Source organism: Arvicola amphibius, chromosome 8 (genome assembly GCF_903992535.2).
Source record: "Arvicola amphibius chromosome 8, mArvAmp1.2, whole genome shotgun sequence".
NCBI classification, from domain to species: domain Eukaryota; kingdom Metazoa; phylum Chordata; class Mammalia; order Rodentia; family Cricetidae; genus Arvicola; species Arvicola amphibius.
Window position 1 is genome coordinate 117,054,867 of NC_052054.1, and position 24,819 is coordinate 117,079,685.

General features: G+C 51.8%; 1 protein-coding gene across 1 annotated transcript; it reads right to left on the reverse strand.

Annotated features, from left to right (window-relative positions):
* Positions 1-424: 424 nt before the first annotated feature.
* LOC119821405 (probable hydrolase PNKD) lies at positions 425-24,395 on the reverse strand. The gene is made up of 9 exons (XM_038340404.1): positions 24,223-24,395; positions 6,685-6,800; positions 6,456-6,568; positions 5,387-5,445; positions 4,817-4,909; positions 4,327-4,490; positions 3,625-3,711; positions 2,433-2,548; positions 425-2,255 (listed from the first exon to the last, which is right to left on the reverse strand). The coding sequence occupies exons 1-9, from the start codon at positions 24,381-24,383 to the stop codon at positions 2,082-2,084; spliced, it is 1,083 nt and encodes a 360-aa protein (XP_038196332.1). The 5' UTR covers positions 24,384-24,395; the 3' UTR covers positions 425-2,081.
* Positions 24,396-24,819: the final 424 nt, after the last annotated feature.

Consider the following 24,819-nt stretch of genomic DNA (forward strand, 5'->3'; position numbering starts at 1 on the left):
CCCAGTACTCAGGAGGTAAAGGCAGGTGGATCTCTGAGTTTGAGGTCAGCCCGGTCTTTAGAGCCAGTTCCAGGACAGGCCAGAACTACACAGATCCTATCTCGAAAAACCAAATAGAGAGAGACAGGCTGGAGGCAAGGTTGTGCTCCTGAAGTGTTCTATCTTACTGGACTGTAGCTAGCGGTGTCCTGTGTGTCTCAAGCTGAGGGAAAGACAAGGGTACCCACACATGGGCTGTGGAAGGAACACATGAAGGGCGTTGTTCTTGCGCTATTCTGATGTTCCTGGGGATTGAGCCCAGGGCGCAGTACTGGATAGGCTGTCCAAAGCTCTCCCCATGGAGTGACCCTCAGTGACCCCCAGACAACAGTGAGCAGGCTCTCTGCAGCTGTTACCCATGCAGCAGCACAGATAGGCCATTGAGTTAAATCATTCATTCAACATTTATTGAGCGCCTACTGTGTGCCAGGCACCGTGCTAGGCGCAGAATACAGAGATGCATAAGATACGGTCCATGCCCGTAAGGGTTCACAGTCTAGAAGGGGGGCAAACATGTAAACAAGTAAAGTATGGTGTGATGGGCGCCACGAGAAGCATTTACAGGTGCGGAGGTCGCCTTCCTGGGGGAGGAGCCTGGGAGAGGCTAATACAGGCATTTGCCAGGCAGAGGAGGCAGGAGGAGTGGGAAGGCATTCCGGCTGAAGAAACAGCGTGAGCGAAGGCACAAAGGCGTGGAACTGCGTGTCTTGGGGGCGGGGAGGCTAACTAGTCTGGTGATATTGCTAGAGTGGGTTCCAAAGGCTGGGGCTGGAGAGGGCAGCGGAGGCCAGATGACTGGAGAACTGAGGGCAGGGGCATCTGGGAGGATCAGCAGGGGGCACTGCGCATCCCAGGGGGAGGCTCCTAGCTAACCACAGCGGTCCTCACCGTGGCCCAAGAGGGACCTTGACCTGAGACCAGAGGACAAGCAGAGTGGGAGGAGGGATGAGCAGTGGGGCAGACTTGAGCCTGGGTCCTGGAAGTTGACACTCAACTGAGCTCCCTGATCCCAGACCTCGGCTTTCTGAACACTGCCAGCGTGGGGCCTGGGATCCGACGGGAAATCATGTGGAGATGGAAGGTCTTTCTTCTTTTTTTGAAAACTGCAAGGAGCCAGATGAGTACCAGGACTGAAAGAATCAGCCTTTGATGACATCAAGAAGAAAAGAGATGAGGATAAAACAAAAGATGTTAAGGAAGACAGAAGCAGGCAGGAATCCCTAAGGACAAGGGCTCCAAGGGGAAAGCAGGATCTCTCAGGCAGACCACAGCTCACTCTCCCCTGGGAAGGCAGGCCCTTGTGACCGGGGCAGGAGCAGAGGCCAGTGGCAGACCCAGGACATATGTGTGGCGCGTGGCTCTGTATCCCAGTGTCTTGTGTCTCCATGGCCTGAGGCAAAAGATTCCTTGGCAATCAGGAAACTTTCCCTCTGGCCTTCAGGGATTGGCCAGACTGAGGCAGGGATTGGCCAGAGCCAGGCTTCCAGCCCCTGTGTGTTCTTAGGAACAGCTCTGTCTGGCGATGTCTTAGCAGGGTAGGCAAGGTAGGGCTTAGAGTCTCCGTCACCTAGGGTCCAGCAGCCCCTGTTGGTGACCACTCTCCCAGGAACCACACCTTACAACACTGTTTTCGGGGTGAGCTTCTCTGACAACCCTAGAGGGGGAAGAGTGGAGGATAGACTGGCCAGGTCAGTGCTCCGCTCTCCTGGGTTCTAGGGCTCCAGTGGGGGTGTGGCCTCTGGAAGGGAGCCCACAGCAGCCTTTCACCATCTGGCTATTGGTCTACGAGTTGGGGAAGGGAGGCAGACCCTCCAAGGCAGCAAAGTCTAGAGATGTCCCGGGTGCTGCCTTCCTAAACACCCAGCCATACTGGCCTGCTGCTGCCTTCTCCTCTAGGTCCCTGCTGGGCTGTGCCCTCCCGGAACAGTCTGGAGGAAATGGTGCTGCCTAGGGCACCAGTGGCGGTGGTGGCATTAGTGATGAAAAGGATGGCGAGGTGTGGGTGATGGGCAGGGACAGCCGGGATGGGGTGGGCTGGGGTGTCACTTGCTCTTATGCATGTCCTTCAGCCGGCGCAGCTCCTCCAGGAGCTGAGCCCGGGAGCAGCCATCGTCACTGGTGGGGCCTGGCCCCGGTCCCAGAGCTTCCTGTAATGCCAGGCAATGGGTTCTCAGGAATGGGTTGTAGGTGCGCTCCTCTCCCAGGGTGGATGGGCACTGCAGAGCAAGAGACACAGGGATAAGTGGAGAGAACCTGGGAAAAGGACCCTACCCTCCCAGGGTAGGAGGCCGGAGCTCTGGAAAGCACTCGCGGGCCCAGGCTGGGCAGCGACAGCCTTGGCTAGACAATGGCCAAGTTCCCCATCTCACCCCATCCCATTCCCCAGGCCTCACTGTGCTCTTGCGTTCCATCCGCTGCCTCTGCACCCACTGCATCTTCCTCTCCCGGGCCAGGTTCTCGGGCTCCACCACACCTGCGAAGCCCAGGTTCTCTTCCGCATATTCATGTCCTAGCAAGGTCAGGGGGCCAGGAAGCAGGGCAAAGAGAGGCTTTGAGATTATAAGTCGGTCCTACTCCAAGGCCCCAGGCCCACAGCTACCCAGCCAGCAGAGGGGAGGGCAGGGGCTCTTGGAAAACCTCAAAACCAAAGTTGCTTTTCCAACTAAGGGCACTGTTGCGGGGGCAGAGAAAGAAAAGGAAGAGGCAGTTTGGGCAGCGGTTTGGACTCATGGGGGAAAATCACTAACTTTGGAGCTGAGAGGCCACAGCTGGCCTCTTACCTCGCTCAGCATGACTTCCCTGATGACTCCCTAAGCCACAGTTTTCTAATTTGGCAAGTGGAGAAGAGAATGCCAGGCAAAAATTGAAAGAAAAATATAAAGAGTTGGATGGGTAAGAAGGGGGAGAATTGGGAAGAGTTTGTGTGTGTGTGTGTGTGTGTGTGTGTGTGTGTAGCCCAACGGTGCACACAGTATCCACTACACAAATGAGCACCACACGGGTACACGTGGACGAGATTTACTGTTCTCTCAGACAAGCAAAAGCTACTTTCTGTTTGGACTGTGACCATAATTATCTGAACGATTAGGTATCTCTCCAGGACTCTGAGTCTTTAGGGCTCCCAAGAGACCAAGGGCTGATGGGGGAGGGGCAGCAGCATGAAAGGTGTGGACATCTGTCAGGGATTTCCCCTGGAGCTGCCCTCTCCAGACCCTGCCCAAAGAAAACCCACCAAGGGTCAGCTCCTCCCCCTGAGATGCTCAAGACCACACCTACGGGATATTTAAGGCTTGCCATGTGGTTCTCCCTCGTGGTTTCTCTTCTTCCCCTAGGACTACCTGGGAATGCTTGGCTCAGATTAAAACCTGAACTTTAATTCGGTCTTATCTGATTATTTCATCAGCAGAGAGACTTAATATCAGGGTACAAAATTTGTCAATATCATATAGCCAGTATTAACTCCAGGAAGGAGGGAAGTGTCTGTCCCACCCCTGGAGGACTGGCTGTGCGGCCTCTGGGCCCATGAACTGAGCTTGCAGGTCTCTAAGAAAGCGAGGGGCTGGGAGGAGGGAGGGGACACCTCACCAGGCCACAGCAGGGTGTCATCACCCAGGTCTAACACGGTGTCCAGCGAGCTCAGCATGGTCTCTGCTGTGCCTTCGAAGGTCCGTCCTGCGTGGGGTCAAATGTGAAAGGGTAACACGGTGTGGTCTAAGGTACAGAGCGGTGGGGTGGGACCTCAGCCTCTGGTCCTTCAACTGAGTCCTGCCCGGCCATCCCCAGGCATCTACTCCCTCCTTATGGGAGAGCTGGTGTGAAGCCCCTACACACACATGTGGAGGGCAAGGCTGCTGAGTCTTCAGGCTGGCCTCCTGGGGTCTAGGCTCGATGGGTAGAAATGATCCTCCCACTAAGAGAGTCTTAGAGTTGGCTGCACTGGGGGACTCTGCAGTCTAGGACTTGGGGTCCTCACCCACCCACAGTGCTTCCTTCCTATTTAAGTATCCTCAACTTTCCATGGCTTCTTCTTCCTGGTCACTATTGGGGAAACAGGTCCCACCCAGTGGAAATCAGTGCTCTATGGGTGTTTGCTTAAAGGGTCGGGTCTTCATCATAGGCCTAGCCCCTGTGAGGATCTTGAGAACATAAACAATCAGACAACGCAAGCGGCGGTGACTGCCACTGGACTGCCGGGAACCAACATTTCTAAATGGGACATGGGACAGGGGCTGCTCTGGCTGGTCTCTCCCTCCTCTTCCCCCTCCCCTCTCTTTGACAGAAACTCACCACAGCCAGAGAGGAAGAGCAGGTCCCCTGAGAAGAGGCAGGAAGGACCTTTGTAGGGCTCCCCATCCAGAAGGTAGACCAGGTGGCCTTGAGTGTGGCCAGGGGTAGCCAGGGCCCGGATCTGAAGCCGTCCCACACTGACCACATCCTGATGACACAGGGGGCTAGGACACAAAACAATAAGGAAGAGAGGGAATTCAGCTATGTCATGCTGATCATGGCTACCATCCCACACTTAAGGGTTGGATGCCTTACAGGAGGGTGGCTTCTACAGTAGGGTGAAGGCACAGGTGCCCAGAGCCTCAGAGCAAAGCCTTCCTTTCTCTTCTGATTATGGGTGGATCATCTTGGGGCAAAGAGGGCCACTCTTTTTGCATGGATTCCACTTAACTGTCTAAGAGCTAGGCAGAGTGTCACCAGTTGCTAACACCCTGGCAGACTGAAGGCAGGAGGCAGGAAATGCCCACCCACGTCTGGGTCAGGCACTTACTGGGTGAGGTAGGGGATACCGTCCTGAGGGCTCCCGTACACACGACAGTCCCTGTGCCGCCGGCTGAGGTCACGGTTCCCTCCACTGTGGTCCCTGCGGGATGGCAGAGATGAACACAGGGGACTCCCGCTCCCCTAAGGTACCCCCTGGCTCTTCTTCAAGCCATTCCCTGCTTAAGTCACCCCAACTTGCTATGCTCCCATGACCAGTCAGTCCTCTGATCTTCCTGAACTCTCCCGCTCGGCTCCAGCTGTCACCCTCACACTCTCCCCGGTGGATCTGACCACACCCGCCTAACATTCCAACCTCTGTGCCCTGTGCCACCTGCCAGCTAACAGCTGTTCATTCTCTGGGCACCTGCTGCATGCCCATGAATGGAACACAGCAGTTCCTGCCCTCCTCTGAGGCTCCAAGCTGCTGAGTGCCAAGATAAGAGATCCAGTCCCTTCCTCTATACCTCTGCTGTCATGAGAAAGTGGGTCCTACCCATCCCTGAGCCCAGCTCCTCAAGCCCAACCTGTGAAGATAAAGCTGCCAGCAGCCCCAGCCCCAGCATCCCCAGCCCCTTACCAGTGCTTGTGGGTGCAGAGGATGGCAACCAAGTTAACTCTTTCCTTTTCAATGATAGCCTAGAGGAGAGAAGCGGTACTGAGGGTGGGAGGGGATGCAGAGGGAAGCACACTGAAAGTTTAGTTGGGGGTGGGGATAAAGAAAGGCAGGAGACAGGCTGATGGATGATAAACTGGCAAAGGGGACAGGGAAGAGCAGAGACCCAGTGGGGTGCAGCAAAAAGGGGAAAAGGGGCATCGGGTGTTGACACTGATACACTCACATTGAAAAGTAACACTAGACCCTGGGTTCCATTCCCAGTACCACACAACACACACACACACACACACACACACACACACACACACACGGAAGGAGGAAGGCAGGGAGAGATAAAACATGAACATGAAGGGAAAGGCAGAGAGGGCCAGATACTGACAGAGGTCAAAGAAGAAAGAGGGTCTGGGGCTGGTGAGATAGATCAGTAGGTAAATTACAACACCAGAACCTTCAATAAAGGTGGAAAGAAATAACCACAGGGTGTCCTCTGACCTCCACATGCATGTCATGCACATACACACACACGCACACACACGTGCACACACACTCACACACACACATGCACACACCATGCTATACCAGGCATGGTGATGCATGCCTTTAATCCTAGCACTGGGGAGGAGGAAAGGGGCAGATCTCCATGTCAGTTCCAGACTAGCTAAAGCTACATGGTGAGATCCTGTCTGGGGGGAGGAGGAGTGAAGAGAAGAAAAGAAAGGAAAAAAAAAGACAAACAACCCCCCAAGCACGCAAACAATAAATAAATAAAGGAATAAAAATGGAAAAAAAAGAATATCCATCCGGGGAACAAAGAGGGTAAGGGGCAGAATGAAAACTGCCAGGATTCACAGTCCCAGGCCAGAACCCTTGCTCTCTGGCTCTATGCTGTATGCGGAAGAGGGTGTTCTTGTGTGAGGATGCCCACCCATATGCAGGAGCAGATCCCATAGTCCGGGGACCATGGGCCAGGCTCCGTCTAGCAAGAGCCGCTGGCAGTGCCCACAGGGACTCCCAGCACTCCGCCCCTCACCTGCACAGCTCTCGGGTCTGAGGGGTCCACGGCCACAGCCAGCCCGGCCTGGGTGTCGATGATGAGGTAGCTGTAGTTGTCCGAGAGGACAGGGATGGGAAGCACCTTCACTCCTGGGGAAGACAGACAGAGAAGCTGGGGTCAGGTAAGGGAGAGGAGAAGGGCAGTAGCCAGGGAGGTGAGCTTGGGGAGCAGGGTGAGGTGCTGGCCAGGGGCGGCTAGAGCTTACCATTGAAGAGGCGGGGCTGAGTTTTGGAATGGCCTTTGGGGTAGCGATTCCGAGCCCTCCGAAGCTGCTGTCGGTAGAAGAGGTACCCGAGCCAGGTTCGGGTGTACAGACTGTACCTGCAGGGCAGACGGTGTATGGTCAGATCAGCCCTCTCCCATGACTGCAGGCCCCACATAGCTGGCATCTCTGCCACCTCAGCCACCCTTAGTCAAGCTCTTTGCCGTCACCATTTTGTTTGTTTGTTTTGTTCTTCTTCAGTCTCATGTAGCCCGAGCTGCCACCAGACTCACTCTGTAGTCAAGGGTGACCAGGTACTCATCCTCCTGACTCTGCCTCTACCCCTCAAAGGCTGGGATCAAAGCTGTAGCTCACCACGTCTGGTTTCTGTGGAGCTGGGGATGGAACGCATGGCTTCACGCTCACTAAGCAAACTCTACCGACTGAGTTACATCTCCAACCCTGGAAATGGGGCCACTTCAGGAGCTGCTGCTGCTGCTGCCTAGAAACCAACTGTGGGAGGCACTCAGGTAGACGAAGGAACAGAATAAGGCCCAGGGTGGCAGACAGCAGGGTTTGCTCAAGGAAGGAAAGAGTTATATGGCTTCTTGGCAGATAGAGGGGCAGGCAGGGGTGAGGCTGGAAGGGCTTAACCATCCACCCCAGTCTCACTGCCATCACAGCTATAAGTAGCTCAGGAAACTGGACCAGGAGGCTGGAGTTCTCCAAACAAATGTGAGACCTATGAGGTCACCTAGGGCCTCTTGGGCTCAGTGCTCTGAGGTTACTACCATGAGTTGACCTTCGAAAGTATTTTCTAAAAAAAATTTTATGAGACAGGTCTTGTTATATAATCAGCTTATATCCGGAAGGTGGATCCCTGTCTCAAATCTTAAAAATAGATAGATAGATAGATAGATAGATAGATAGATAGATAGATAGATAGATAGATAGATAAAGGGCTGGAAATGTCACTTAGTGGCAGGTCACTCACCTAGCACGCACAAGTACTGTATTCAGTACTCAGTACCCCAAACAAACAAGACAGACGTGGTACAATATAAAAATGAATGGAAAATCCTTGCTCGTTATTTAAATTTTCCTTTTCTTTTTTTCTTTTTGGTGAGACAGGCCTTGCTAGCCTGGCCAGAACTCCATAAGTAGACCATCACTATTGTAGTCTTGAACTAACTGGCAGTGGTCCTCCGATATCTGCCTCCCAAATGTTGGGATGGTAGCCATAGCGCCACCATGTGGCTTTATTTAGAATGACATTAAATAACAAACTGAAAACACTACAAGTAGAAAGAATGTTGGAATAATGGAAACACTTCATAGTTTATTGCTTTTTCCCCTCCCCCCCGCTTTCTCTCTCTCTCTCTCCTCAGAATCTGGCTATATAGCTCAAGGTGGCTTCAAACTTAAGATCCTCTTGCCTTTGCCTCTTTAGTGCTGGGATTGTAAATACACAACAAAGCCAGGCTTATTACTTTTATACCTTGAATAATACATTTTTTTCTATTGTTTGAACAAGGAGTTTTATTTTAATTAATTAATTATCTTTTTATTTATGTATTATTATTTGTTTAAGACAGGTTCTTGTAGCTGGGCAGTGGTGGTACACGTCTTTAATTCCAGCACTTGGGAGGCAGAGGCAGATGGATCTCTATGAGTTCGAGGCCAACCTGGTCTATAAGAGCAGGTTCCAGGACAGGTTTCAAGCTACAGAGAAACCCTGTCTTGAAACTCCTCCCCCCAAAAGACAGGTTTTTGTGTAGCCCAGGCTATCCTCAAACTTGCTATGTTGCCCGTAATGATACTGAACTCATGATCCCCCTGCCTTCATCTCCCAAGTGATAGGATCACCGTTTGTACCAACCACCTTGTACCTCAAGTTGGCATTACACTAAGCAGTACAAATTATGTATCTACCCACCCTTCAGTATGGGAAGGAGCCGGCTTGGGCCCTGGCTGCTCAGGAAACAGGCTGGGGTAGGCACACGGCGAGGAGACAGTCAGTGGTGGGGAATCTATCAAGCCAGTCAGAGTACAGAAGGCACTCTAAGCTTGAAAAGTTGAGATGGCATGGAGGGCTGACCCTAAATCTCTCACCGTGTGTATGAAGGATAGCCCCTTAGAGAAATACTGGCTGCTTTATCTGTAACCAGTTTGGACAAAACAAGCTGATCCTGGACAGTTTGGCTATATAAAGGCTCAGCTGCAGCCTAGCCAGCTCTGCACCCTTCACCTGCCCTGGCAATTCTGGCATGGCAAGAGAGGTTCTGCATTCTGCACCGGGTGTCTAGCTTTATACGTCCTTTGCTTTTGGTTTCATTTGCAACTCAGCTTTAGTCCTTTAGACTTTCACGTTTTTGGCCACGCCGACTGACCACTGGCTACTGGCCAAGTGCTGGGTGCACTGCACATGACCGCCATCACTCGCTGACGCTGACCTTCTAGAAGGGATACAGTGATGAAGCAAGGAAGATGAGCGGCTGAAAGCAGAGGGCAGAACACGACAGGGCTGCTGCTTCATATACAGACCTGGCCAACGAGATGGCTTTGCCAGGAAGGACCTTGAGGCCAAGCCTGACCACTGAGCGCAACCCTCAGGAGCCCCGACAGTGGAAGCTGGAAACTGACTTCTGCAAGTTGTCCTCCGAGTTCTACCCATAGCACAAGCACACGCAGAGAAGAAACAAAAAAGCCACAGATCCAGTAGACCAGGAAAACAGGCCTCCCGGGTGACATGTTCATAGGGGTGGGCCAAGTAGGAGCGCAAGGGAAGTAGACTTGAAATGAGCTCCCATCAACTCAGGGCTAACACTTTGTGTGTTCTATTGTAATAGCAATGAGCTGGTGCAAGAGAGACATCCAGTTAGCACATGTGAGGCGACACTGAATACATCGGAGATAGCCACGGATAGATAGCAGGAATAAGAACTATAGGTTTCTAAACAGCTGAATAATACACAGACCTTTTCTTGTTGAAAAGGGTGATTACACAGTTAGATACTTCTACTGGGAAAAGACCCAGGGTCATTGAAAGTGGCTCTTGGTTGTGAAAATACCGGTGTTTCTTTCTTCTTTGTGTGCTGGGGATGGAATGCCTCACTCCCAGTTCCTCCTCAGGGACTCCTTTGCTCGTGTATATTTTAATATTTGGTGGTAAATATGCTATGAATTTGGAGAAGAAAGGAGCGAGAGAGAGAGAAACTTAGATTCAAAGATTCTAAAAGAATACTGTGGTGGGGGCTGGAAAGATGATTGAGGGGTTAAGAGCACTGGCTGTTCCTCCAGAGGTCCTGAGTTCAATTCCCAGCAACTACATGGTGGCTCACAACCACCTATGAGATGTGGTGGCCTCTTCTGGCCTGCAGGCATACATGCAGGTGGAACACTGTATATACACAATTAATATACAAAATCCTTAAAAAAAATCCCATGGTTCAGAAATAAGACCCTTCCCAACTCATATTGTTGGACACATTCATTTATTCTACTTTCCTTTTTTTAAATCAACAAGCATAAAAATTACTACCTGAAAATGCACATGAAAAAAGGGGAAGAAACTAATTTGAAACATAAACAAAAGAATAGACACACAGCTTCAAGATATGTTAAGATATTGCAAATCGAATTCAGAAAACACACCAAGTGTCCCTCTGAGCAGTTCTCTTAGAGAGGACGGGCTACAGCGGAGTGAGACAGCTGGGAGAAGTAGGTGCCAGACGGGTAACAAATGTACCAGTAGAGAGCACAGTTAGCGTCCTGCAGGCTACCACGGAGGCTGTGTCATCCTGAAGGTCACTCAACAAACACTTTTCCTTTCTTAAACTTATAAGGGGCTGAACTCAGGATGAACCTGTGCCACCTGCTGAATGCCAAGCCAATGCTTCTGAGTTCAAACTGGTGCACAGCGCGAAAACTGGGGCAGCGGGGGTGGGGGTGTCTGGAACGGTGGGGGGCGCGCACTGGGTCCGAGCAACCCTACCGACGTACCTTCTCTTGGGCAGGTCTCTCACCTGGGATCTTCTACCCTCTGCCGCTCTAGAATCCGTTCCTTCTTCAAGAAGTACCCCTGACCTCACTCCCCCCCTCACCTCGGTTTCATTCACCATGCAAACCCCACCTGCAGTTTCTAAGGCAGCACAGGAGTGCAGCCTGACACCTGGACGCTGGGAAAATCACCAAGCACAATCGGAAAGAGATTTGCATAGTCTCAAACCGTCTGCTTCACAAGAGACTAATTAGTCACTGGAGAAACTGGCTCGCTGCACTAGAAACCGATGACGAAGATAATGTCAGGCCCGAGGGCTCAGTCAGCAGCAGGGTTCTTGCCTAGCACCCATAAGCACTTGGGTTCCAGCCCCAACACCCACAGAAGAGAAAACAGATGCTAATTTCAGCAGTAACAATATATTTTTGACCATGGAGGAAGGCACAACTTCCCTTCTGTGGCCTTCTTGCCCGAAATGCACAACCATAATTTATTCATGAGAAAAACCTCAGACAAACCCAGATGGAGGGACCCGCTGTAAAACACCTGGCCAGTACTCAACATCAGGGAGGCCTGGAGGAGGCTGAACAGTACAGGATCCTTAATCAGAGTCAGGAGCAGGAAAGGGGCACTAGTGGGACAGCTGGCAACCTTTACATGCGGTCTGATAGTGCTAATAGTCCCTTGCTGAACCGAATTCGTGGCTTTTGAGAGCTTTATTGTGGTCATGAAACACTACCATCCAGCAGGCTTGGGCTAGGTATACAGGAATGTGTTCTTGTGACCCATCTACAACTATTTCAAACTGAAGCATTAAACAACATGACGGAACACAGCCACCCTCTCCTCTACGGAGTGATAGTCTTGCCCAAGCCTTCTCCCGTCATTTCTCCCCTTGTCACTCATGGGAAGGGCAGCTCTTAGGGTTCCTCCTGCAGCTTGGCTCCTCCTGCTCTATGTCCTTGGCCAGGGAGATAAAGTTCTCCATCCTTAGTACAGAGGTGCCCTGGCAGAACGACATAAAGGTTAAATGGCACCAAGTAGAACACATGGGAAGCACCCAGTCAGAGCTGGATGGTGGAGAGGGTTTCAAAACTGCCACTTTCTTTCCAAATTTTGCCAGAAGCTGACGAGCTGCTGGGACAGGCGGCCCACTCCTGGGAGCCTGAGAAGTGTCCTTGCCTTCCTTGTCCAAGGCTAACGTGTGTGCGGGGGATTTGTGACAGGAACAAAAGGCACAGTCTGGCGAGGCAGTGCTGGTGCGCACCTTTAATCCCAGCAGCAGGTATGGGATTGGGACGTGGAGGCAAGAGGATCTCTGTGAGTTCAAGGCCAGCCTGGTCAGCAGAGCAAGTCCCAGGTCAGCCAGAACTACAGAGAGAAACCTTGTCTTTAAAAAGCAAAAAGACAAAGAGGAAAAGGAGGAAAAAGAAGGCAAATCTGTGAGTTTAGAGGCCACTCTCTTGGCTCATTTCACTTGGAAAATATTCTCTGCGCTTGCTGGACATGGTGGGAATAGCACAGAACCAAGCCAAAGGCTCCGTGCCTTGGGGATAATCAGGTTGTAATAAAAAACAGCAGAACTCACACACATTAAACTGGAAAACAGATGGATCATTAACTACCAGCTGACTGCAGCTGGCTCAGAGTCACTGAAAGGAAAGGGGCTTGACCGTATGCAGACCCAAAGCCTCTTCTCTTAGCTAGGAGCCTGCAGTGGGACACCTACGGAGCCTGCAGTCAACTGTTGGGTGATACAGAGCCAAAGGTTGGGCACAGGGAAATGTGGCGTGTTTTAGGAGCTTTGCCCAGAGGCCTCAAGGTCTTGGCAGGGGCAAACTGCCAGAGCAGGAGCCAGTGAGTGGGAAGGGAAGCAGACGTGGCGAAGATGATGGCTGAGGAGGAAGCAATGACAGAAGGGTGCCCTGCAGGCTGGCCCAAGGGGAAGGAAGCCTGTGGTGTCATGTCAACTAGGTTTGGAGAAGCAGGGCCTGGGCTGGGGGTGGGCTGAGGTCCTGGCTGTGCTGGGACACTCTCCCAGGCCTGGTGTAACCCCACTTCTACCCTACCCCGGCCACCACAGTGACTTTCCATGGGTTCCGTTAGCTTTGGCCAAGCCACAGTCACAGGCCTATGGGCCCCTCTTTAGCCCTCTCTCTCAAAAGAGGATCTTTCTCTTTTGTTTCTGTCACTCTCCATGGCTCATCAGGGGACAAGCCCACAGGGCTCATCCCTAGGTCTTTGTTTGTTTGTTTTGTTTTGGAGACAGGGTTTCTCTGTAGCTTTGGAGCCTGTCCTGGAGCTAGCTCTGTAGACCAGGCTGGCCTCGAACTCACAGAGATCCACCTGTCTCTGCCTCCCGAGTGCTGGGATTAAAGGCGTGCGCCACCAACACCCGGCCATCATCCCTAGGTCTTAAAAGGGTCTCCTTCACCTAGATTTGGCTTCTGGTCTAAACTACAGATGAGGCAGAAGCTCAAGTTCCCAGAGCACCACTTCTGCTGCTCCTGCTCGAAGCCTGCTGTGGCTCCCAGCACTCACAAGAGAGTCTTACTCCCTGCTTTGACCCTCCACCAGTCTCTGCCTCCTCCCTTCTCACTGAGTCCAGAGAATGTCCTGAGCTCCCCAGAGTGAAACAGTGGAAACCCCCTACGTATCCATCAATAGCAAAATATAAAAATAAATCAGGCCATACCCAGAATGTGGGAAACTACACAGCCAGCAAAACAAATGATGAAAACCAAGACTTAACATGCACATAGTCCAAACACATACCATTAAGCTAAAAGACACGTTGCCAAGAAAACAACCTGACATTTATTGAAATGCCAATGCAGGCAGAAACCATCCCGGCCTCCCATTCAGGATGCAGACATGTGGTAAAGGATGGGGCTGTGGAAGATGGCCACCATCCTAGCCAGCAGCACTGAGCCTTCTGCCCTATCTGTAATGTTCTGTTTAAGCTGGGGAGAGGAGCTTGTAGTGCTATGTTATCTAGTGGTTTTGAAGATGCCTAAAGTAACTCATTAAAATTAGGATTAGGCTTAGGAGAAGAGCACTTGCCTAGCACATGTGAGGCTCTGGGTTCAAACCTCTGTGCATCCCCTCCCCCCTCCAAAAATACAACTCTAGGCCTGTGTGGTTGCACACACCTCTAATCCCAGCACTTGGGAGACAAAGGCAGATGGATCTTTGTGAATGAGAAGCCAGCCTGGTCTATATAGCAAGACCCAGAATAGCCAGGGCTACATAATGAGATGCTGTCTTAACAACAAAATAGAAAAAAGAAAAAGCAAAGAAAACAAACAACTTCTGCTTGTTGGGCAAGGTGGCTCACTGCTGTAAGACCAATACATTAGGGACTGGAGAGATGGCTCAGCAGTTAAGAGCACTGCCTGCTCTTCCAAAGGTCCTGAGTTCAATTCCCAGCAACCACATAGTGGCTCACAACCATCTGTAATGAAGTCTGGCATACATGCATACATATGTATACATAATAAATAAATCATACTTTAAATATTTTTTAAAATTGAATTTATCTTGGGTAGTGTCATGCCTGCACTGGTGGTCCTGGGTTCTATAAGAAAGCAGGCTGAAGCCGGGCAGTGGTGGCACATGCCTTTAATCCCAGTACTCGGGAGGCGGAGGCAGGTGGATCCCTGTGAGTTCGAGGCCAGCCTGGTCTACAGAGTGAGTTCCAGGATTGGCTCCATAGCTGCAGAGAAACCCAGTTTCGAAAAAAAAAAAAAAGTCCTCTGACCTCTACCAGAGTACTGTGACCTGTGTGTGTGTGTGTGTGTGTGTGTGTGACACACAGGAACGCGGAATGGGGGCACTGAGACGATTCCATGGATAAGGTGCTTGCTGGCAAGTCTTATGCCCTGGGTTGCATCCCTGGGACTCCATACATGGAAGGAGAGAACTGGCACCTGCAAGCTGCTGTCCTCTGAGCATACATATGCTTGGAACACACATGACCCTCCCCCACAAAGGGGTTAAAAAGCTCTTCCCAAAACAAAAAGAAAAAAAAAGAAAAAAGAAAACTCTCCTCAAAACAAAAGAAAGAAAAAAGAAGAAAAAGTCTGGTGATGGCACACGCCTTTAGTCCCAGCACTCGGGAGGCAGAGGCAGGCAAATCTTCTGTGAGTTTGAGGACAGCCTGGTCTACAGAGTTCCAGCACAGGCTCCAAAGCTACACAGAGAAACTCTGTCTCGAAAAACCGAAAGAGAAAGAGGGGGGGGGGAGAGAGAGGGAGAGAGAGAGAGAGAGAGAGAGAAGAGAGAGGAGAGAGGGGGGAGGGGGAGGAGAGAGAGAGGAGGGAGAGAGGAGAGAGAGAGGGAGAGGAGAGAGAGGAAGAGAGAGAAGAGAGGGGAGAGAGAGAAGAGAGAGGAGAGAGGGGAGAGAGAGGGGGGGGAGAGGGGGGAGAGAGGGGAGAGAGAGAGAGAGGAGAGAGGGGAGAGAGAGAGAGAGAGAGAGAGAGGGAGAGAGAGAGAGAGAGAGAGCGCTCTGAGCCCCCTACCTCTGTCTGTAGCTTCCTAGGCCTGAAATCCCCTTTCTTTTCATTCTTTTCACCCCTGGGCTTCTGTACTTCCCGTAGTCCTAACCACGTTCAGGACTTAGTTCCCTCTTATTAGGAAATGTAGCCACTGACAATGCCATCCGAGAACTTCTCCCCTCTGCTCCATCTGAACAGCTGGGCCCTCGAGCACAGACCTGGTATCCTCCTTGGGCAGTACCTGCCCGAGACTAGCAGGGTCCCACTGGTCCTTGTGTGGCTCCCTCGGTTTCCCCTCCACCCCCAGAAACCCCACCACTGGCCCAGCACAGCAAGTGGCATTCAAGAAAGGCTGGCTAGCGATTGGGAAAGGTTGAGGAGGGGCTGGGCACGTGCATGGCTCAGTGCCTGGCCAGAGTGGATCCAGGCAAGGCCAGGGCTGCAGACCCAGCAAGTCTAATGGCAGTGACTTGCCCAACTGAAGTCCTCTCCACCCTTACTCCCTCCTCCTGCCCCACTGCCCCCACAGACCTGGACAAGCAGGATATTCTCTGCCAAGCAGGTCACCCAGATTCAAGGGCATGGGTGGGGCTGTGTCGCTGGGACATAAAATTCTAATGCTGTTTGCCATGTGGGCTTGCATCTAGGGCCTCAGAGCCAGGGAGAGGGAAGAGAGAGCACCGGACAGAAGTTCACAAGAGGTCCCCAGGCCCCACTCCACTCCTGCCCATAAAGTCGGGGTCAAGCTCCTCCCTGGACCTCATTGCCACATCTTTAACAATTTTCAGTGCCACAGCTTTTCTTGCCTGAGCCTGTGAGCAAGCTCTGCTGAGCCCAGAGCCTCCTCCCATAGATTAACTCAAGGCCTCCTCTCAGGTCTGGGGCAAGTACCATACTCCATCTTACAGCCGGAAGAGCAGATCAGGTCACAGGACAGGAAGAGTGGGAAGACAGGAAGATCCACCTCCTTAGAAGCCTGGCCTTGAACCCCCGAACCCCCTACAGTCCTCCCCAGACCCCGAGGCAGGAGGAGGACTAGATGAGTGGCCCTGAACAATTAGAGGGCCACCCCAATTCCTCTGAAGGGCTTTTTGGGGGGGGGAATGATAAGTCGGGGTGGCTACACAGACCTGGCACCTAGCTCAGGATCTGGCCTCTGGGACCTTCAGGTCTGGTAAGCTCTGAGTCTCAGTCCTGGGCAAGCCCATGACATTTGTAAGCACTTTGCACTCAGCCTCAGAGAGGGCAGGGAGGTCTCGTGGGGTCAGGGTGGAACCCTTGGCCCAAGGACTCTTGAAAGCCCTTGTGAAATTAAGGTTCTTTTGATTCCTGCAGGAGTGTTGGCAGCCAGTGGTTTCATGGATGCCCTAGGAATCTCCTAGAGAGAGAGGAGAACTGAGGAAAAGGGGCGATGACTGGAGGGGAAATGTGAGGGGTCACTGTAGATGCTGTGGTCTGTGGCCAACCCGTACCCACCTGACTGGGATACCACAGCTCCATGCAAAGGCTTGAGGGTGGAGCCCAGGGCCTATCCCGCCTGTGGGCCTTGATTTCTTCAGTCATTACCTGATACACTGCCTCTGTTCTCCTATTGCTGGGCGCATGGAGCAGGGATTTATTCCCTAGCCTGTTCTCCTTTTTCTTCAATTCTTCTAAAACTTCATGTGATCAGTAAGGATGGCACTGAGAGCCACTCTGCGTGGGGTCCCCGGGCAAGGCAGCAAGCGGGGATCTAGAACAGCACTCACCGTGTGTCAGAACAACCTACTAGAGCTGGGTGTCCAGTACACATTCAGATTTTGACCTCTTGAGCCAGGTGTGGTGGCCTTTAATGCCAGCACTCAGAGGCCAGAGGCAGGTGGATTTCTATGAGTTCTGGGCTGGCCAGAGTGAGACCCTGTCTCAAAACCACTACCACACAACCACCAAATTCACCCCAAACAAAACAACAACAAACGACAGGAAGACTCTGACTCCTTCTATCCCTCCTAGAGTCTGCAGTGCTGGAGACAGAACGGGGGCCTGGCTCATGCGTGGGCATGCGCTCTCCCACTAAAGCGCACTCCTTCCCCAGCCCTGAAGTCTGACTCGGCATTTTTACCCACCATAACCACACCAGAAAGAAACTAAAGTCTCTTAACTGGTCCCCTGGGACCCAGTGGGAGAAAGAGTGGGGCTGCTGTGGGCACAGCCCAGGTGGAGCTACTACCCATCTCAGAGCCCTGTCTGGGACTTAGGACGGTGAATGAGTACCAGGCCACTAGTTTGGGCCCACAGTGCACCATTCCTCACCTCAGTGAGCTAGGGCACGGTGTCACTGGTATCCGAGGCCCAGCCTAAGCTCCATGAGAAGCCGTGAGGACAGCTCACAGTGAGTGTGACATCCCCCTCCCCCAGCCCCCTTCTGTGCACAGTAGAAAGCACACAATGCTGGTTCTTCTTCCCCTTCTCCTCCTCCCCAGAGCAGAAAGAAGCTGGGGAGGGCTGTCAGGTGACTGCCTCAGCTGGGCCCGGAGTCCCATCTCTGGCCAGTATGGGGCAGAAGGGAGCAGGATGAACCTATGGCGGTCCCAGCTTAGGTACTCTGTAAGTGTGGGTCCCCTAAGTAAAATGAGACCTGAGACATAACTGTAGCCCACAGGCAGGCTCAGAGCAGTGAGACAGGCCCGGGGTGACTCAGCTTGTCCAGGCTTGCATGTGACCAGTGATGGGACCTAATAACAAACTTGGAATGGCTGTCTGAGGGCTGACCTAGGAGGGTCACAGGTCACAGGGTTCTATTGACCAGACTGGCTCAGGGCCCTTAGGAACAGTCATTCCCTATTGTGTGCTTTCCTGGGAAGAAACAAGCTAATGAGGCAGCCAAACAGGCCCCTAGGCGAGTGAGGGTTTCCTGCAGCCTTCGGCATGCCTGGAAGTCACTTTCCCTGTGCCCAGGAGATGCCAGGGCATGCAAGGTCAGAGTCTCCTGCCTGTGTGTTTCCCTCGCCTTCTCAGCCTCTGCAGCCCTTGGAGGGAGGAAGTGTGACTGCTAGGAGCCCTCAGGCAGGACAAGAAACACATTAGAACTGGCAGCCCCTCCAGTGAGCCCCACCTTAGCCAGAAGGCCAGAGCCTAGGCCACTCATTTCCTTTGGGTCTCTCTTCTCTCACTCATTTTTAGCACAGGCCCTTGTGACAGAAAACTGTTCCCTAGGCAGGCCCATGGGAGTCATCTGGGAAGCCAGACCTGTGGCAGCCTGAGTCAGGAAGAGGAAAACACACTGAAAGCTCTAAGCAGGGTATTGGTGGCCAGGTCCAGGGGACACAAAGGTGATTCGGACTAAGGAGGTTCATGGAGGACATGGCACCTTGGCCAAGGCTGACCGCCCATTCCTCCCTCTCTCCATCCATTCAAAAACATTTGATAAGGGTTGACGGCACGCCAGGCATTGATCTGGAAGCTGAGGTACAGCAAGAACAAAGTTTGGCTCCTTGTGTGGCCATACTCAGGAGGGAGGAGAAAAGCAGGAGACAGACAAGTCAATACACACAGCGCACTGTGCACTGTCACAGACTATTGGGGATATGGCTGGGTGACGGGACTGGAAGGCAGGCATGGGGACAGGGCTGTGTGCAGGTGAGGTGGTCACAACACAGGGCAGGGTTCTGGAACAGGAGGATTCTGCAGAGGGAATGGTGGGGAGGAAGGACTGGCTGGAAGTGTTCGACAAACAGTAAAGTAGTAAGTAGTTCCTGTGGCTGAGGGGTGGGCAGGGCACAGAGAGCCAGCTCCACCTTCGTGTGTGTGTGTGTGTGTGTGTGTGTGTGAGAGAGAGAGAGAGAGAGAGAGAGAGAGAGAGAGAGAGAGAGAGAGAGAGAGAGACAGGCAGAGACAGACAGACAGAGACAGAGAGACAGAGAAACAGAGAGACAAAGGGAGAGGGAGAGGGAGGAGAGGAGATACCACTAGAGGGGTCTGAGCAGAAAAGCGACATGTTTCTGATCATATGTAACTTCGACTTATTACATTTATTGTGTGTGGGCCTGCTCCTGTGTGGAGCTCAGAGGACGACTTGTAAGAGTCACAAACTCCAGTTATGAGACTTGAAATCTTACTCACTGGCTTATCTCAGTGGACCATGTTTCTGATGTAAATCAGCAGCTTCAACTGAGAATGCTTAGGGACACTGCAAGCCATGTCTCCCATTGCACAGCTCACAGTGCCTGACCTTCATCTAGGCCACAAACAAGGGGTTCCTTATTCAAGGATCCTCATGTCGGGGTTTTCACCACCCTTGACAATGGGTCGGTGGACCGTATTGGCCTAGACAAGAGGTTTCCTCTTTCAGAAATGGTAAAGTCCACCAAGGCACAGTTGATTCGGTCACATGGTTGGGGTGAGGGTCAAGAAAGAGCTCCTGGGGCCGGAAAGACAGCTCAGTGGCTAGGACTGCTCGCTGCTAGTCCAGGAGACTGGAGTTCGGGTGTCTCACACAGTGGCTAGGACTGCTCGCTGCTCATCCAGAAGACTGGAGTTCGGGTGTCTCATGGTCATCAAACACCCAAAGGAAAGAAAATGAATGGTCTTTTGTGTATAAGAATGAACAGGGGCTTGGTCATCCAAGATTATATATCAGGGAAGGTCAGCTCAGCTCTGCAGGACAAAGAGCCCAGCCTCATGTTCCACTCGCCTCCCCTCAACAGGCAGGCTCTCCACAGAGCTCTGCCAAACCCTCTCCACTCCCACCGAGGAGGCAAAGGGGCAAAGGGGAAACTGAGGCTGATGCTAGGTGCCAGGGTGCCCACGTGAGGGAGTCTTAATTCTCCTGACCACGGGCTCCTCAGTGCACCCTGCCACCCCTGGGAGCTTGCTGTGCCTGACCCCTGCCTGTTTGACCTGGCTCACTTCTGTTCACATGGTCTATCTCCTAACCTTCTGGGTGGCGGGGTGCTAAGCCTTGCATATACCTCACAAGCACCCCTGCTAAGCTGCAGACTTAGCCTAGGAGGTCTTTCTCCGTCTTGTTTTTACATTGTAAATTTTAAAACTTTTTATTTTTTATTTAAATAATTTTTAAAAGATTCATTTATTTATTATATATACAATGCTCTGCCTGTATGTGTCCCTGCAGGCCAGAAGTTGGCACCAGATCTTATTACAGGTGGTTGTGAGCCACCATGTGGGTGCTAGGAATTGAACCCAGCTCCTTTGGAAAAACAGCCAGTGCTCTTAACCACTAAGCCAGCTCTCCAGCCCCCCATCTTTCTCTTTTCTTAAAAGGTACTTTTGAAAAAAATTAAATTTATGTGTGCAGATGTGTGTGTGTGTGTGTGTGTGTGTGTGTGTGTGTGTGTGTGTGTGTGTATAAGCGCACAGTTACTCAAGGAGGTCAGAAGAAAGCGTGGTATCCCCTGCTGCTGGAGTTACAGACACAGCCTCACTCTGAAGGTTAGTCATGGAGAACACTGGCCACATGCTCTTCCCCAGTGTGACCACCCAGTCCTGACCCTGACCCGGGGCAGCTCGGTGTTGATGACGGGATGAGAGAGACGCAGCATTTCCTGGAGGTGGTTGGGTAAACTTAGAAGACAGCTGTGACAGAACTTGAGGAGGACATGCATCCTTTCCCTTCCCATCAAGGGTACCACACAAGCAATGGCTACCACTTCCTGATCACTTACACGTGGGCTCATCCAGTCTTCACAGGCGCCCCAGAAAGCAGACATTCACACCATTCCCCATTCTGCAGGTGCAAACTGGCCAGGCTCAGAAAGGTTACATGCCCAGTGTCACATGCTCAACATGCAGCAGAGTCAGGATACAAACACTGACTTGTCCAGCCACCCCATCAATTACACGCTATATGCTTAGCTCCTCTCCACCCTGTTTCCCGTAGTCCCCAGTGCACGCACCCAATGCCAGCCCACATCTGGCAGCTCTACCCTCCAATGAGCCTAGTTATTCTCATTCCCAGATAATGGTGGCTACTGAGGAAGGCCTTTGCTAAAGTTATCACGACTAATGAGAGCGACTGCTTAGGACTGCCATTGTCTGTTTTCCAGCCCCCCAAAAATGCACTGAGATTAGCGGTCCTCACCAACCTTCAGTTTACGGAATGCCTATGGACTCCTCCCCCATGTCCATACTTCCTGCAGGCTTGGAGGCATCTCGAAACAACACCTACACATTTTGCCACATGTTTCCTGCCCCACTCTGAAGGTTAGCAGTGTCTCCCCCCAAGGGACTGGGCTGATTGTTTCCCAGACCACAGAGCAGCAGGGTCTGGAAATCCTATCCCAGGCACACCCTTCTGCTCTGCAAAACTGGAAAACTGAATCTACTGAAATCTGGAAATCCAGACAAAGGGAAAACTCATAGAACCACTGAATTATTTTCCTTTTGTTTTGTTTTTGTTTTTCGAGACAGGGTTTCTCTGTGTAAGAGCCCTGGCTGTCCTGGAACTCACTTTGTAAACTAGGCTGGTCTCGAACTCACAGAGATCCGCCTGCCTCTGCCTCCGGAGTGCTGGGATTAAGGGTGTGTGCCACCACCACCTGGCTTTAAAAATTTTTTTGAAGATTTTTTTTTTTTGCGTGTATGGGTATTTTGCCTGCATGTATATCTGTGCACTATATTTGTGTCTGGTGCCCTCAGAAGAGGTCAGAAGTGGGTGTTGGAGCCTTTGGAATTATAGTTATGGGCAGTTGTGAGCCACCATGTGGGTTCTGGGAACTGAGCCTGGGTTCTCTGCAAGAGCAGTCAGGGCTTTAAACAGCTGAGCCATTGCTACAGCCCAGAACCACATAATTCTAGCATGGTGAGGTAACTATAATTGAGTATCGGGCTGAGGCAGGATGGCTGCAAAGTCTGAAGCAAGCCTGGGACATAGCAAGATCCTATCTTAACCCCTAAAACTCCCCCTCCCCCAAAAAGAATTATGAAGAAGCTCCCCAAAGGAAAAAAAATTAAGGGACTTGAAAACCTCCCAAATCCCAAATTTAGAAATACTCAAATTTTTGCCGGGTGGTGGTGGCGCACGCCTTTAATCCCAGCACTCGGGAGGCAGAGGCAGGCGGATCTCTGTGAGTTCGAGACCAGCCTGGTCTACAAGAGCTAGTTCCAGGACAGGCTCCAAAGCTACAGAGAAACCCTGTCTCGAAAAACCAAAAAAAAAAAAAAGAAAGAAATACTCAAATTTAGCAAGGTGGTGTTGGCACACACCTTTAATCCCAGCCCTCGGGAGGCATAGGCAAGTGTATCTTTGTGAGTACGAGGCCAGCCTGGTCTACAGAGCCCTAATTCCAGGACAGCTAGCAGTTAGGGCTGTTTGTTACATAGAGAAACCCTGTCTCAAAAACCCAAAAAGAAAAAAAGAAAAGAAAAAGAAAGAAAGGAAGGAAGGAAGGAAGGATGAAGGAAAGAAAGAAAGAAAGAAAGAAAGACCCAAACTCTCATGGTTGTGATTATTGGCATTCTAATCTTAGAAATTCTGATTCTAGTTCCTCATGAAACCTCTCCCATTTATCCATTTTCTCAGGCTATTTGTATGACTTCGGGCTTACCAATTTTGGATACTAAAAGTATATTTAAAATCCTTTCTCCTAATAGAGCTACACAATCCCCAGGAAAGTTGTGAAGAAAACTAAGAAACCAAACCAAAGCAAATGCATGCACACACATGCACATGTATGCACACACATACACAAGTGTGCACGCACAGCCCCCAAATCTAGTGACTAGGAATGTACAGATCAGTGGTAGAGCAAGTTTAGCATTCCTGAGGCTCAATCTCCAGCACCAACCAAATGACAAACTGACCAAACAAAAAACCTCACCCACCCACCCCCTGAATCCAGTTTCTTTATTTGAATGACAAAAATACAATGAGACAGCCACAAACCTTGGCCTATACACACCAGTAAGGATAGCACCTATAATGTGGCTGGAAGATTAGAAGTTCAAGACCAGTCTGCAATACTAGGGAGGCTGTCCTACCAAGCTAACCAGCTAAACAAACAAAACCCTGCCACCTCTTACTTTAATGCTTTTAACAAAGTAATGGCAAATTAGTCAGAGCACTATCTAGAATCTGCTCTTCTGCCCACGGGGTTTTTTATATCTCTAGTGTAGAGACTGTGACTGGAACTCTAAGCCTGAAGTCTGGGGTAGTAGTCTGAGGAAGGAGGAAGAGTGAATTATAGTATCTTCTCTGAAGCTCGGCAATTCTTAAGTTTAGGCCCTCCCAGATATCTGACCACAGACCTCTATTTTCATCCTGACATTACTGTCCCTAAACTGTGGTTTGAGGTCCTGCTGATAGACCCTCCCCTCGGAAGCTTGTCTTGGGGTTTCTTCCCTGCTGCTGACTGCTGAGGAACAGTGATTACTATCACTTTTTGTCATGGTCCCTTAAAGGAAGTGGCAAAGAGAAGGAGGAAAGTTGGCTGGGGAAAGTTGCTGGAGGTTGGTGGCTGGCTGTTGGGTCAAATTTCACAGCGGGGGGGCTCTGGAAGCCAATAATAGGAGGTAGAGAGAAAGGGCCAGATTGACCTACAGAGTTGAACCCTGCGAGCGACATTACAGTCTGCCTAGAGTTGTGGAGAGCTGGATAATAGCATAAGAACAATGGCACACTGAGAAAAGTTGGACAGTCTGAGGCATGCTTTTACCCTTGAACCTGCCAGGGAGTCCGATCTGCTGACCTCTGCCCCGCAGTCCGGTGCACGCTCTTCCTGCACTCCCAGCTTTCCAGGTTCCTTGGATTCCCGCGTCTAACTTGACTCTCGTCTCCCCGAGGCCTCTGGTTCCTGTACCCTGCCTACTCTCATCTGCGCCGCTAATCCTTTTCCCAGCCGGCCCATCCCAATTCTTCTGTCTTTCAACTCTTTCCTTTCCTCACTTAGCACGAACTCAGGAGCTTCTCCAGCCCGTTCTCTATCCTGCTCCGGTTTAGGACCCCCTAGTCCAAGCCATTCTAGAACCCCCGTATCCCTTTCGCGTCCCCTCTCCCAGCGTGCCCGCCCGCCTTTCGGAACGTGCACGGATCGGAGCCGGGGCACTAACCCGATTCGGAAGAGCAGCCGCTGGCTGCGCGTCATTAGCAGGCCGCGGAAGCCCCGCCGCGCTTGGCAGCCGCGGGGACTCAGGAGCAGCGCGAAGGCAAAGAACAGCAGCCCGCAGCCGGAGACCCACAGCCAGGGCGCGGGCCAGCTCAGCCAAGCCATGCTGGGGGCCGGGGCCGGGGGCGGGGCTGAGCGTTGCTAGGCGACTGCCCCGCCCCGGCCCCACGCGAGAAGGGCGGGGCTCCCGGCACCTGCGCGCTGGGGGGCGCGGGGCACTTGGCTCCTCCCATTACTTCGCATTCTGACCCGCCCCCTCGCCAGCTGTGGCCTGGCACGCGCTGCGAATCCCTAGATTAAGACATACTGGGAGATCCTCCCTTTACTGGCCAGTCCGGAGGCTGAGCTCGAGCTGCCTTAACCCTGTGCTAATTAGGGTCCACATAGGCCAAGAGTCCTGCGGGAGGACAGAAGCCAAGCCCGCCCTCTTTCCTTGCAGGGGACTCTGGGAGAGGCCTTGGTGTGGTCCTCCTGGCGAGAAACCTTAAACTCCTAAACTTTATCACCTGGAAGGATCACGGGAGTTCATTGCATCTTCTGC